This window comes from Triticum aestivum, chromosome 4A (assembly GCF_018294505.1).
Source record: "Triticum aestivum cultivar Chinese Spring chromosome 4A, IWGSC CS RefSeq v2.1, whole genome shotgun sequence".
Classification (NCBI taxonomy): domain Eukaryota; kingdom Viridiplantae; phylum Streptophyta; class Magnoliopsida; order Poales; family Poaceae; genus Triticum; species Triticum aestivum.
In genome coordinates, this window is record NC_057803.1 from 676,755,105 (window position 1) to 676,767,761 (window position 12,657).

General features: G+C 50.0%; 1 protein-coding gene across 1 annotated transcript; it reads left to right on the plus strand.

Annotated features, from left to right (window-relative positions):
* Positions 1-3,640: 3,640 nt before the first annotated feature.
* On the plus strand, positions 3,641-6,708 carry LOC123088060 (nucleotide pyrophosphatase/phosphodiesterase). The gene is made up of 6 exons (XM_044510208.1): positions 3,641-3,915; positions 4,364-4,455; positions 4,522-4,588; positions 4,690-4,809; positions 4,928-5,712; positions 5,820-6,708. Exons 1-6 carry the CDS (start codon positions 3,733-3,735, stop codon positions 6,433-6,435), a joined length of 1,863 nt encoding a protein of 620 aa, XP_044366143.1. The 5' UTR covers positions 3,641-3,732; the 3' UTR covers positions 6,436-6,708.
* Positions 6,709-12,657: the final 5,949 nt, after the last annotated feature.

The window sequence follows — 12,657 nt, forward strand, 5'->3', positions numbered from 1 at the left end:
GACGATGCACAAGTCACCAAATACCTGCACAAACAATCAAGAACATGCAACCAATGCGATAAAGGGGTTGTCAATCCCTTCACGGTCACTCACGAAAGTGAGATCTGATATAGATAATAAAGTAAATATTTTTGGTATTTTTGTTGTATAGATTGAAAAGTAAAGATTGCAAAATAGTAAACGGGATTCAATAATATGGAATAGAGATGCAATATAATGGAAAAGAGACCCGGGGGCATAGGTTTCACTAGTGGCTTCTCTCGAGATAGCATGTATTACGATGGGTGAACAAATTACTACCGAGCAATTGAATGAAAAACGCATAATTATGAAGACATCTAAGGCAAGGATCATGAACATAGGCATCACGTCTGTGTCAAGTAGACCGAAATGATTTTGCATCTACTACTATTATTCCACACATCGACCGCTATCCAGCATGCATCTAGAGTATTAAGTTCATAAGAACGGAGTAACGCATTAAGCAAGATGACATGATGTAGAGGGATAAACTCAAGCAATATGATATAAACCCCATCTTTTTATCCTCGATGGCAACAATACGTGCCTTGCTGCCCCTATTGTCACTAGGAAAGGACACCGCAAGATTGAACCCAAAGCTAAGCACTTCTGCCATGGCAAGAAAGATCAATCTAGTAGGCCAAACTAAACCGATAATTCGAAGAGACTTGCAAAGATATCAAATCATGCATATGAGAATTCAGATAAGAACCAAATAATATTCATAGATAATCTTAATCATAAATCCACAATTCATCGGATCTCGGCAAACACACCACAAAAGAGTATTACATCAGATAGATCTCCAAGAACATCGAAGAGAACTTTGTATTGAGAATCAAAGAGAGAGAAGAAGCCATCTAGCTAATAACTATGGACCCGAATGTCTACTCACGCTGCATCGGAGAGGCAATGGTGCTGATGTAGAAGCCCTCTGTGATCGATTCCCCCTCCGGCAAATCACTGGAAAAGGCCCCAGGATAGGATCTCACGGGTACAGAAGGTTGCGACGGTGGAAAAGTGGTTTCGTGGCTCCCCCTGATGTTTTAGGGTATAAGAGTATATATAGGCGAAAGAGCTAGGTCGGTGGAGCTATGAGGGGCCCATGAGGGTGGGGGCGCGCCTACCCCCCTGGGCGCGCCCTCCTGCCTCGTGGATGCCTCGTTGCATCTCTGATTTCAACTCCAAGTCTTCTAGTTTGCTTTCGGTCCAAGAAAGATCATCGCGAAGGTTTCTTTCCTTTTGGACTCCGTTTGGTATTCCTTTTCTGCAAAACTCTAAAATAGGCAAAAAAGAAAGAAAACAGAAATTGGCATTGGGCCTCTGGTTAATAGGTTAGTCCCAAAAATAATATAAAAGAGAATATTAAAGCCCATTGAACATCCTAAACAGATAATATAATAGCATGGAACAATAAAAAATTATAGAGACATTGGAGACGTATCATCCCCTCTCTTGTAGGCGGCATCGAGATCCTGCTCCTGCACTCCACCAACATACTCCAGGTGAAAGCCCCAAATCTTTGGATTGGGCGGTGACGGCGCTCCGACATCGTTGTTCTTCTTGAAGGCGTCGCCTTGCGATGGTGAAGGTGATAGCCGGGGCTGCGACGTAGGTGATGGGTCGTCAGTGTTCTTTAGTGATGTTCCCGCTCGGTGGTTTGCAGTGGCTGTCATGTTTCCTTCCATCAATGGTGGTGTGGTTCGGGATGCGGCTCTGCGAGGTGTGGTCGCCATGCTTGTCGTTCAGTGATGTTCCCGCTCGGCGGCTTGCAGTGGCTGTCATGCTTCCTTCCATCGATGGTGGTGTGGTTTGGGTTGCGGCTCTGCGAGGTGTGGCCGCCATGCTTGTCGTCTTCTCCTTGGCAACCGGCTTGACCTGCTCATGAGTGCTCAGGGGTGAGCAGCTCTGCCAGCCGATGGTGTAGCGCCCTCCGATCCGGGACGAGAAGACAAGGGGCCTTCTTTGGCGGTGAAGGGCGGATCAGCAGCTTTGACCTCATCGGAGTTGATGGAGCGTGTTCTTCTTCCAGCGTTGGGTTGCTTCCTCGGCCTCATCTCATCTATGGAAGGAGCTGGAGCTCGTTGAAGGCTTCGATGCTCAAGCTTGCTTCCTGCATTCAAATCTTGTTAGTTGTTCGGTAGTGTCTTGTATCTTTGACGTTTTGTTCTTTGTTTTTGTTATTTCGGTTGTATGTTGGATGTTTGCTTTGTGGTTGCTTTATATATAAAGCGCGGCGAAAGCCTTTCCAGTAAAACCCGAGGTATGAACTTGAGCGTCGTTCCCTCCTGAAGGCATTGTTGTTGGAGAATCCTTCTCGAGGTACTCCGGTGATGTCAAGTGATTGTTGGTGCGGATATGGTTGTTGTTGTAGATTGTTGATCATTGTTTTGAACTTTTGATTACTTCGGAGTTTTTTTTTCATCAAGGCATAGCCTCGGTCTTGTTTGACTTTGCTAGTTGCCGGTGTTTTTTATGTGTGTGCGTTGGAGTTGGATGTGTGCATCCTAGCTAGGCAGAGAACGGATGTGTTGCTCGTTGTGTTTGTATCCCTTTGATGCTTCATTTTAAGCTAATAAAATTCACCCTTTGTCGAAAAAGATCATAGTTCGCTTGTTCCTCGTCATCTAAACCATCTGCTCTATTGTTAACATTGATATATATTTCGCTCATCAACAACATCAGTTTGAGATCCCGGCACCTCAATATTGTTTTTGATTGCTTGCTGCAGCAACTCATGCTGTCTTTTCACTTCCAGCTCCAAACTTCTTTTCTTCACCTCCAATTATTGCATCTTTTTCTCTTCCAGAGCCAGCTAGGCGTCCTACAAACTAGCAGTCTCTTCAGCTTGCCTCGACCTCGCTCAGATCTTTCAGAACTGTGGGAGACGGTTCTCATCAACATTTCTTTGATGGCATGAGAGCTAGTTGACATGCATGTTAGCTACTGTTATTCCATGCTTTAAGGGTGCCCTTGATATTTTTGCCTTAGAGAAAGGCAACCCAATATTCTATATTTCACTCATACTCAGTTAACCATACATCCACGTTATCGAGTTTTGTACGTGTGAGTGGTGGCTTCGGGTGGCTTGATGTATGTTTTTATTACACCTTTGTTCAATAATAAATAAAGATGGTTGTATGCATCGATTGATGCATAGGCCGGGGGTCTTAACCTCCTTTTCAAAAAAAAAAACTCAGTCAACCGTACATGATTTGTGCGTGAGCGGTCACTAGTTCCAGCAGAAGTACGCTGAACTGAGTTTGGTAGAAATCAGTTTCTCTCTACGAGAGAACATTCGGCACTCAGCAGGGTTTGTTGTGTTGCATGGGCGTTCATCGGACGACACAAACCCACACCAATACTATCTCGCTCCCACCCCAGTTGGCCAAGAATCGACAGCGTCTGCATCTCGATGTCAATCAAATAATTAACTTGCGTGGCAGGAGAGGCACGAGCGCTGTACGTGCGCGTGCTCCACGAGGCCACCATAATAACGCGTGCTCCACGAGTAGACCAATTTCCAACATATAATGATGTTGCTGTAAAAAAAAAAAGACTCCCGCCCCCTGTCCTGCCGCTTGGCTACGTGTATATATAGGCCTGCCGGCCAGCCATGCATGGCGTACGCTGGACTAGATCTCACGGTCACCACCCCTGGAGCACGCGCAGTGGCAGCCTAGCTGTAGGAGTGACAGCTGAAGCAGAAGCATGGGGATGGCGCACGTCGTCGTCCTGGCGGCGGTGCTGGCCATGGCGACGACGGTGAGCGCCTCGCCGGAGGCGGGGGTCCAGCCACTGTCTAAGATCGCCATCCACAAGGCCACCGTCGAGCTGCACGGCTCCGCGTACGTGCGCGCGAGTGCGCTGCTGCTCGGCGACGGCGACCAGCAGGTTTGTAATTTTGTACTATATAAAGCTAACTGTTTAGCTCGTTTGCCGGTTGGATCTTACATCCAGGAGGGCAAGGCAAGCAAAATATTTGAGATACAAATCAACGACATGTTATATATACAGAGTCAACCTGGATAGATACTTTGTGATGGCGCTTGGGTATGAATAAAGTGTCAAATGTTCTATCTGAACAAAGATATAAAAACTAAAAAATACCTGAGCAACTCAAAAGTATGAGCAGCTGCCTCTCACAGGAAGGAGACACTACAATGGTCACTGTGAATAATGTAATCTCTTCCGGCCTCAGGATGCACACAGCCAGATACTTTGTGATGGTTCTTGGATATCTGAATAAACTGTGGAATGTTCTATCTCAACCAATATAAATAGATAATAAAAACTAAATAAAATGTAAGCAACTCAGAATTTTGAGCTGTCTGTGTGACAGGAAGGAGACACTGCAACGGTCACTGTGGAATACGGCTGGCAAAACCCCGCCACCGACGACTGGATCGCCGTCTTCTCCCCCTCCGATTTCATGTAATTATGCATATGATTATATAATGGATTTGTTATCGTGTGTCTCTGACTCGTGTACGCATGCAGCTCGGGCTCGTGCCCTAACCCACGGAGGTACCCCACCGAGCCGCTGCTCTGCACAGCGCCTATCAAGGTCCGTTGATTTGCTAACCAAGAAATTTTCTTGAGATTTCATCACGTCGCCATGATTGAGCTGAATCGATCTGTGTGTGTGTGTGTGTGGTGTGAGTGCAGTATCAGTACGCCAACTTCTCGGCGAACTACCTCTACTGGGGCAAGGGCACCATCCAGTTCCAGCTCATCAACCAGCGCTCCGACTTCTCCTTCGCTCTCTTCACCGGCGGCCTGGAAAACGTATGCAACCACAGCTAGCTAGTTCCATGGTTGTACCGTGCATGTCTCATGTGTCCCTGTCACGATCTCAAGTTCTAAGTGCTAGCTCTACGTGAACGCGGTGCTTCCAATTTTGCAGCCAAAGCTTGTGGGGTTGACGAAGCTGTCGCCGTTCAAGAACCCCAAGGCGCCGGTGTTCCCGCGGCTGGCGCAGGGCAAGACCCACGACGAGATGGCCGTGACCTGGACCAGCGGCTACGACGTCGGCGAGGCCTACCCGTTCGTGGAGTGGGGCATGGTCACCTCCGGCTCCGGCGGCGGGAACCCCGCCCGCACCCCCGCCGGCACGCTAACCTTCAACCGCGGCAGCATGTGCGGCGCGCCGGCGCGGACGATCGGGTGGAGGGACCCCGGGTTCATCCACACGGCGTTCATGAGGGGCCTGTGGCCCAACAAGGAGTACTTCTACAAGATCGGGCACGAGCTCCCCGACGGGACGGTGGTGTGGGGCAAGCCCTACACCTTCCGGGCGCCGCCGACCCCCGGGCAGAGCTCGCTGCAGCGCGTCATCGTCTTCGGCGACATGGGGAAGGCGGAGAGGGACGGGTCGAACGAGTACGCCAACTACCAGCCGGGGTCGCTCAACACGACGGACGCGCTGGTTAAAGATCTGGACAACTTCGACATGGTCTTCCACATCGGCGACCTGCCCTACGCCAACGGCTACATCTCGCAGTGGGACCAGTTCACCGCGCAGGTCGCCCCCATCAGCGCCAGGAAGCCCTACATGATCGCCAGCGGCAACCACGAGAGGGACTGGCCCAACACCGGAGGGTTCTTCGACGTCGAGGACTCCGGCGGCGAGTGCGGCGTGCTGGCCGAGACCATGTACTACTACCCGGCCGAAAACAGAGCAAACTTCTGGTACGTACAAAAAATTGAATCATACGTATCAAAGCTCATACGTATAGTAGGAAACTACCGGGTTTCAAACGAACTGAATGATGAAATGGCTTGTGAACGATCTCAAGGTACAAGGTGGACTACGGGATGTTCCGGTTCTGCGTGGCGGACTCGGAGCACGACTGGCGGGAGGGGACGCCGCAGTACAAGTTCATCAAGGAGTGCCTCTCCACGGTGGACCGGAAGCACCAGCCGTGGCTCATCTTCGCAGCGCACCGGGTGCTGGGATACTCCTCCAACAAGTGGTACGCCGAGCAGGGCTCCTTCGAGGAGCCCGAGGGGCGGGAGAGCCTGCAGAAGCTGTGGCAGCGGTACCGCGTCGACCTGGCCTTCTTCGGCCACGTCCACAACTACGAGCGCACCTGCCCGCTCTACCAGAACCAGTGCGTGAGCAACGAGCGGAGCCGCTACTCGGGCACCATGAACGGGACCATCTTCGTGGTGGCGGGCGGCGGCGGCAGCCACCTCAACGGCTACACCAGCGCCATCCCCAAGTGGAGCGTGTTCAGGGACCGGGACTATGGCTTCACCAAGCTCACGGCCTTCAACCACTCGTCGCTTCTCTTCGAGTACAAGAGGAGCAGCGACGGCAAGGTCTACGACAACTTCACCATCCACAGGGACTACCGCGACGTGCTCGGCTGCGTGCACGACAGTTGCTTCCCCACCACACTCGCTACCTGATGGCTCGGTCCAGCCATCATGGAGCCAACCAGCGGCTAATAAAGAGAGTTGATCCTGCATTTTCTTAAGAATGGTTTCTGAGACTTGTGCTTCCATGATGTGCGCATATTGTGCTCTGTGTTATTCACAGTCTGTTGCACTAGAGTGTGGAGGTTTTCTTTTGTTATTGTTGTTGTTGCGGTTGAACTGCACTGTGAGACGCATGTGTTCCCGGTAATTATATGATGTTTTAATAAAAAGCTGGGCTAGCATGAGCGTAGCGTTTTGGTGCTCTGACTTTATGTGGAGACTTTTTTGAAACATTCAAAAATCAAATTTCAAAAAATCTGATTTTTTCCAAAAAAAAAAGAAAAAAAACGAGCTCCGTGTAACTCGGCCTCCAAAAGGCATTTCAGACGCTGGCATAGTCTATTCTCATGGGCCTCTGCTAAATCTCCTGGCGGTGGGCATTATCTCTGTGATTAGCGTGTGCGTGCATTAGCGCTGCAGCCTTACCGTCCTATTCCTTTGCAGCCTGCTTCTGGTCTTCCATCTAAAGATCTGATTCATAGAGCGACCCAGGTCGCTTCACCCACCAATTCTTCATGCTAAGGCCAACGAACTAGCCGAGGTTAAAAAAATCACATCATTTATTAATCTCTCTTAATTTGTTTACGGGGAATCTCTCTCAATTCTAATCTTGTATTATATTGAACCTCTACAACCAATTTAAGTTATCTTGTTGTGTGATTTGTGATGGGTAGATGCGCTAGGATAAGGCACCTGCAATAGTTTGAAAGCTTGGTCGAGCATCTGTAAACAATTATGGTTCTCGAATATGCCCGCCAACGATGACTAGCCGATCTACTTGGACCTAGTGGCTAAGGGGTTTGGTTCTCTAGTATGTATTCCAGCAACGTTGACCATTTTTTGCTAAGTAATCAATAAAATTTCCTATACAATCAGTGATGATTTCTCATTCAAACCTATATAAATCCAATTTAAAAGCCAATCATGTGATAATACATGATTATTCTTGTTCGTATATCTTAAATTTCCATATGACAATGTTTATTAGCATGTCATTTCATGTTGTATTTTATAGTAGTTTGATTATCAACTTAGTATTTTTTGGCGCACATGTGGAATTATTGACCAATATTAGCTATCGCTACACACGCTCTAGCTGCCAAAAAAAAAATTTATGTGTCCAAGCTAAGTTTCATGCGAGTGACACTTGAGTATAAACTATTGGGTAGTATGTGAGGCATAATATTTGCTGGTTTCGTCGCCGTCTGGCCCCCCCTATGCCTAAATCCTGGCTCTGCCCCTGATTGGAGGAGCAGACTCAGGGCACATTTGGTAGTCTGCATCATTTTTTGCCTCCTTGCATATATACCTCACACGAAGCAGGCTAAAAACCAAGTAGTACATGGTTTGGTTGTCTACATGATAGCATCAATTCGCCCTCGCGCCTCTCTTCCATAAAGCCACCAACCGCACCAAACCCTAGCCCCCAGCCTTCCCTTGTTTCCGTCACCTCCAGGTAAGGCCTTCCCTTCCTCTTTCTTCCACCCCAAGCAACACCAGAAGACCATCGTTGCCATGGCCACCGCTCCGGTATGGTCGGCGACCTCCAAAGCCCTCGTCTCCATGTCTGATAACCCCACATGTACGCCTACTTCCTCAATGTCGACTCCAGCAAGCAAAGAAGCCCCCCAGATGCTAAATTAAACCCCTACTTCCCCTATGGCCGTCGTTGACTTCTTCCCAAATTACGACCATTCTTCCTCTACCCAACCAACCGAACACCATTTGTGTCACGTTTATACATAACCTGAAAGTATTCATCATCTATTCTTTCGTTGCTCGGCAGCCAAATATGAATGGAACATTTGTCTGTATATGTGTGGGCGCCAGAGACAGACCTGGTTGGTTTTCCCAATATTTTTGTGGATTCCTACTATTTTTCCTAGGAGCAGAAATTTACAAATTGTGGGGTTGCCTGTGATTTGCTGGGCGATTTGGAAGTTGCGCAATAAAGCACATTTTGAGAAAAGCTTGTTAATAAGATCTCATGTTGAGCCCATTTGATTTGCATGCTCATTTATGCGTTATTGGGCAGGTTTGCAAAACGAAGAAGATCATGTAATGCTTGAGCAAAGGGCGGCTGTGCTGCAACATCAAGCACTGGCGATGCATGCAATGGGCAAGGGGGTGCAGGGAGCAAGCACTGTGGCTGGAGGCTACGGGGTTTGGAGAAGATGAAGATGACAACATGAACGCTGAAACAACGATGGATAAAGATTGAGGAGACTATCAAAGAAGAAATTTGAAAAGGATGTTGGGGTGGCTGAACGATAACTTCCTGGTGTCGTCTTCCTGATGTGGTCTAGGGTGTGTGTCTGTCATCGCATGTAGTTTAGTTTGCTATTAGCGGTTATATGCAACAGCGGTCTGCGAGACTTTTTTGTTAGGGCTTTTTGATTTGCAGCTGGATGTTTTCTTAATGTTATGTTCCGTTATCCCTTTGATAGTGGAATTCGATCATTTCTGGGATCGTATGAAAAGATCATAGTTCACTTGTTCCTCGTCATGTAAACCACCCTCTCTATTGTTAGAGCATCTCCAACAGGAGCACAAAAATTTCGCGCCCAAAAATAGTTTTACCGCGTCACTGTAGCACTTTTAGTGCGCCGGACCCAACATTGCTTTAGCATATGCCCCAAAACGCGCGCCCAAAAGAACAAGCAGTGTAAATTGTGAAGCGCGAGCAATTCGGCGCCTCAAATTTGCAGTACGTGATAGTATTTTTCAGCGCGCGCCCAACCCTTTTTTACGCGCGCACTGTTTTACAGCTTCTGCTGGAGCTGTCCGGCGCCAAAAAATCTGAATTTTAGCGCGCGGGCCGGTTTTTGGGCGCCTATTGGAGACGCTCTTAACATTGGTATTTTGCTCATCAACAACGTCAGTTATTGAGATCCCAGCGCTTCAGTGTTGTTTTTATTGCTTGCTGCATTTTCACTTCCAGCTCCAAACTTTCTTCACCTCCAATTCTTGCATCCTTTTCTCTTTGCCTCATGCATGTCAGTGTCATTCCCTTCTTTAAGGGTGTCTTTCCATATTGCCTTAAATTGACATGCATGAGCTATTTTTCAATTATACTCCATCAGTTAAACATGCATGCTTTGTACGTGAGCGATCACTAGTTCTAGCAGAAGTACGCTGAACATGTAGAAATCATCCTTTCTCAAAGAGCGATCACCGCGGCCTCTCTTCCTCCTGCGGTGCTCCCGGAGGCTGGCCTGGAGGTTGTGGAGGAGGACGTTGAGAGTGTGCGGATGGAGGTTCGCCCCTCGTCTTCGCCGCGCTCGCCTGGGATGTCTGCTACTCGCGCTTGCCGGGTCCCCCCCCCCCCCCGCCTTATCCAGCCTTGGGGTCCCCGGACTTGGCGCCACCTTCGCCCTTGGATCTGGCAGCGGGGACTCCTACAGAGGCCGGCTCCAAACTGCGAAGCGGGCCTTCTCCGATGGTGGCCGCGTGGCAGAGTGCGAGGCTGAGCCAGTCCCGGGTCCTCCTGGATGGCCGTGTCCCGACAATCCCGGAGAAGGCCGCCATGCGGGCGGTTGCTCGTGACTTGTCCTCAGGTACTCCCAACATTCCCTCAGATCCTTCTGGTTCTGGTTCTTGATTTTCTGTGCTTGGTTCCGCTCTGTTGTCTCCGCGTGGTGGACCCAGCACCCCGGCTCACACTGACCCTGGTCATAGAGAGACCAAGGCTGATGCGGAGCCCCCTTTGGCGACTGTGGCAGACACGCCTCTTGCTATTCCTCCGTCGGCGAGGGCTCTGCGAGGGCGTCCCACACACGTCTCAATCCCACTGAACATCGGATAGAGGTGTGTGGGTCTAGTTCCAGGTCCACTTCCCTCGGACTGGAGGCCTTCGTTGCCCCTCCTACACAGGGGCGACGTGGCCGTCCGGTGAAAGCATCCCCCCGAGCTGCGATTGTCGGGCGGGCTAGCTCGGCCCTGCTTGCGGAGCCTAGGGATTTCACTGAGGTTATTAAATGAAGCTCCTATGTTGGAACATTAGGGCTTCGGCCTCACGGGCCGGCGTCGGCAACTCATCGAGTATTTGCGGCAAGAAGAGATTGACATTGTGGGACTTCAGGAGATGATTCGCCAGGACTTCAGCATGCATGAGCTTCAGGGGCTCTCTAGCCACCAGTTTGCCTGGCAGTGGCTACCAGCCACGGGACAATCTGGAGGCATCCTGCTCGGTGTCAGAGAGGATGCTTTCTCGTTTGAAGATATGGACCGAGGGGAGTTCTTCCTGAGCATGTCCGTCACCGACCGACGAGTTCACCTCAACTGGGAGGTGATTTTTGTTTATGGTCCTGCGGATCATGGGCATTCGGCCGCTTTCCTTGCCGAGCTAAGAAATAAGGTGGAGAGGTGCACCACTCCGGTCGTGGTGGCCGGGGATGTTAACCTCATTAGGTGGGATTCAGATAAAAGCTCTCCTAATGTTCATCGGGTCCGCATGCGTCTATTTAACGACTGCATTGCGGACCTTGCTCTTCATGAGATAGCCCGTGTAGGGGCGAGGTTCACGTGGACGAATACGAAGTTAGACCCCATTCGGAGTGTCTTGGATCGGGTCTTTGTGTCGGCTCAGTGGGAAGTGATGTTCCCATTGTGCTCCCTCAAGGCGGTCACTCGGATTGGCTCCGATCATACCCCCCTGCTTTTCTCTTCGGGGGATGATGCTCCCCGTAGAACTCGTCGCTTCCGCTTTGAGGCCTTTTGGTTGGAGCAACCGGTTTCTTTGAGTTGGTTCGTGACTGGGTTAGGAGATACTCCCTGAAGGCCTCGCTCATGGACATTTACAAGAGTGAGGAGCTGTTTTGGCAGCGTCGAGGGGGCCAGAATTGGCTCCTTAAGGGGGATGCGAACACTGCCTACTTCCAGGCGATAGCCAATGGCTGCAGACGGAAATGTACCGTCCCTTTCTCTGGGATGGGGATGTTCTCCTGGAGAGCCCAGTGGATATCTCCACCCATATTTACTCCTTCTATAAGGAGTTGTTTTCGGCTGAGCCGCGTGAAGGTGTCTCCCTCTGCGCTGACTTCTGGCCGCTTGCAGATCATGTCTCCCATGCGGATAATGCAGAGCTTACTCTCCCCTTTTCTCTTTAGGAGGTGGGACGGGCGATTGCTTCTATGAAAGCTTGCTCAGCCCCGGGGCCGGATGGCCTTCTTGTAGTCTTCTTCCAGAAATTCTGGGAGATCCTGCGTCCGGTCATTATGCCCATGTTCGATGAGTTTTATATTGGAACTCTGGACATGGCTAGGATTAACTATGGTGTCATATCTCTTTCCCCAAAGTACTTGGGGCTACGAATATTCGGCAATTCCGTCCCATCACGGTGATCAATGTGTTGGAGCGAATCTTTGAGAAGGTTTGCGTGCCCCATTTGTCCCCCGTGGCAGAAAGGATTGCCCACCCCCTTCAGTCCGCGTTGCTGAAGGGCCGGCGGATCCATGACAGGATTCTTGCCCTTCACGAGATTGTCCACGAGGTGGCGTCGCAGGGGCTTAAGGGGGTCTTCCTCAAATTGGGCTTCCAGAAGGCGTATGACCGTGTGGACTGGTCATTTTTGAGGTTGGTGATGCAGCAACGAGGATTTGACGAGCGGTGGTGCTCCTGGATCATGCAATTGGTTAGATTTGGCAACACGGCGATCAACATCAATGGTGAAGTGGGTCCCTTCTTCCAGGCCTCCAGGGGGTAAAGCAAGGGGATCCTGTCTCCCCCTTGCTCTTCAACCTTGCAGTTGATGCCCTTGTAGGCATCCTAGATAAGGCCAAGCTGGCCGGCCACCTTAAGGGTGTGGTTAGCCACCTCATTCCGGATAGAGGGGTAACCCACTTGAAGTACGCGGATGACACCATGATTATGGTAGAAGGCTCGGATTCGGACATTGTTAATCTTAAGTTCCTTTTGCTCTGCTTTGAGGAAATGTCTGGACTTAAGATTAACTTTGATCAGAGCGAGGTTGTGGTCCTTGGTTACTCGGAGGCTGAGCAGCTCGGAATCGCAGATAACCTCAATTTTAGGTTAGCTTCATTCCCCATATCTTACTTGGGGATGCCCCTGGCTGAGTCTAGGATTTTGGTGAGTGGGTATGATCCGCTTGTGGGACGAGTAGCGTCCCGTGCGGAGCCCTGGTGCGGTAGGTTC

What these genes read in the sequence shown, in the direction of transcription:
- LOC123088060 (XM_044510208.1), top strand. Translation starts at nt 3,733, where the DNA reads ATGGGGATGGCGCACGTCGTCGTCCTGGCGGCGGTGCTGGCCATGGCG. An exon ending in TTCTCCCCCTCCGATTTCAT is followed by an intron (nt 4,456 to 4,521) that starts GTAATTATGCAT and finishes GTACGCATGCAG; the next exon opens with CTCGGGCTCGTGCCCTAACC. An exon ending in TCTGCACAGCGCCTATCAAG is followed by an intron (nt 4,589 to 4,689) that starts GTCCGTTGATTT and finishes GTGTGAGTGCAG; the next exon opens with TATCAGTACGCCAACTTCTC.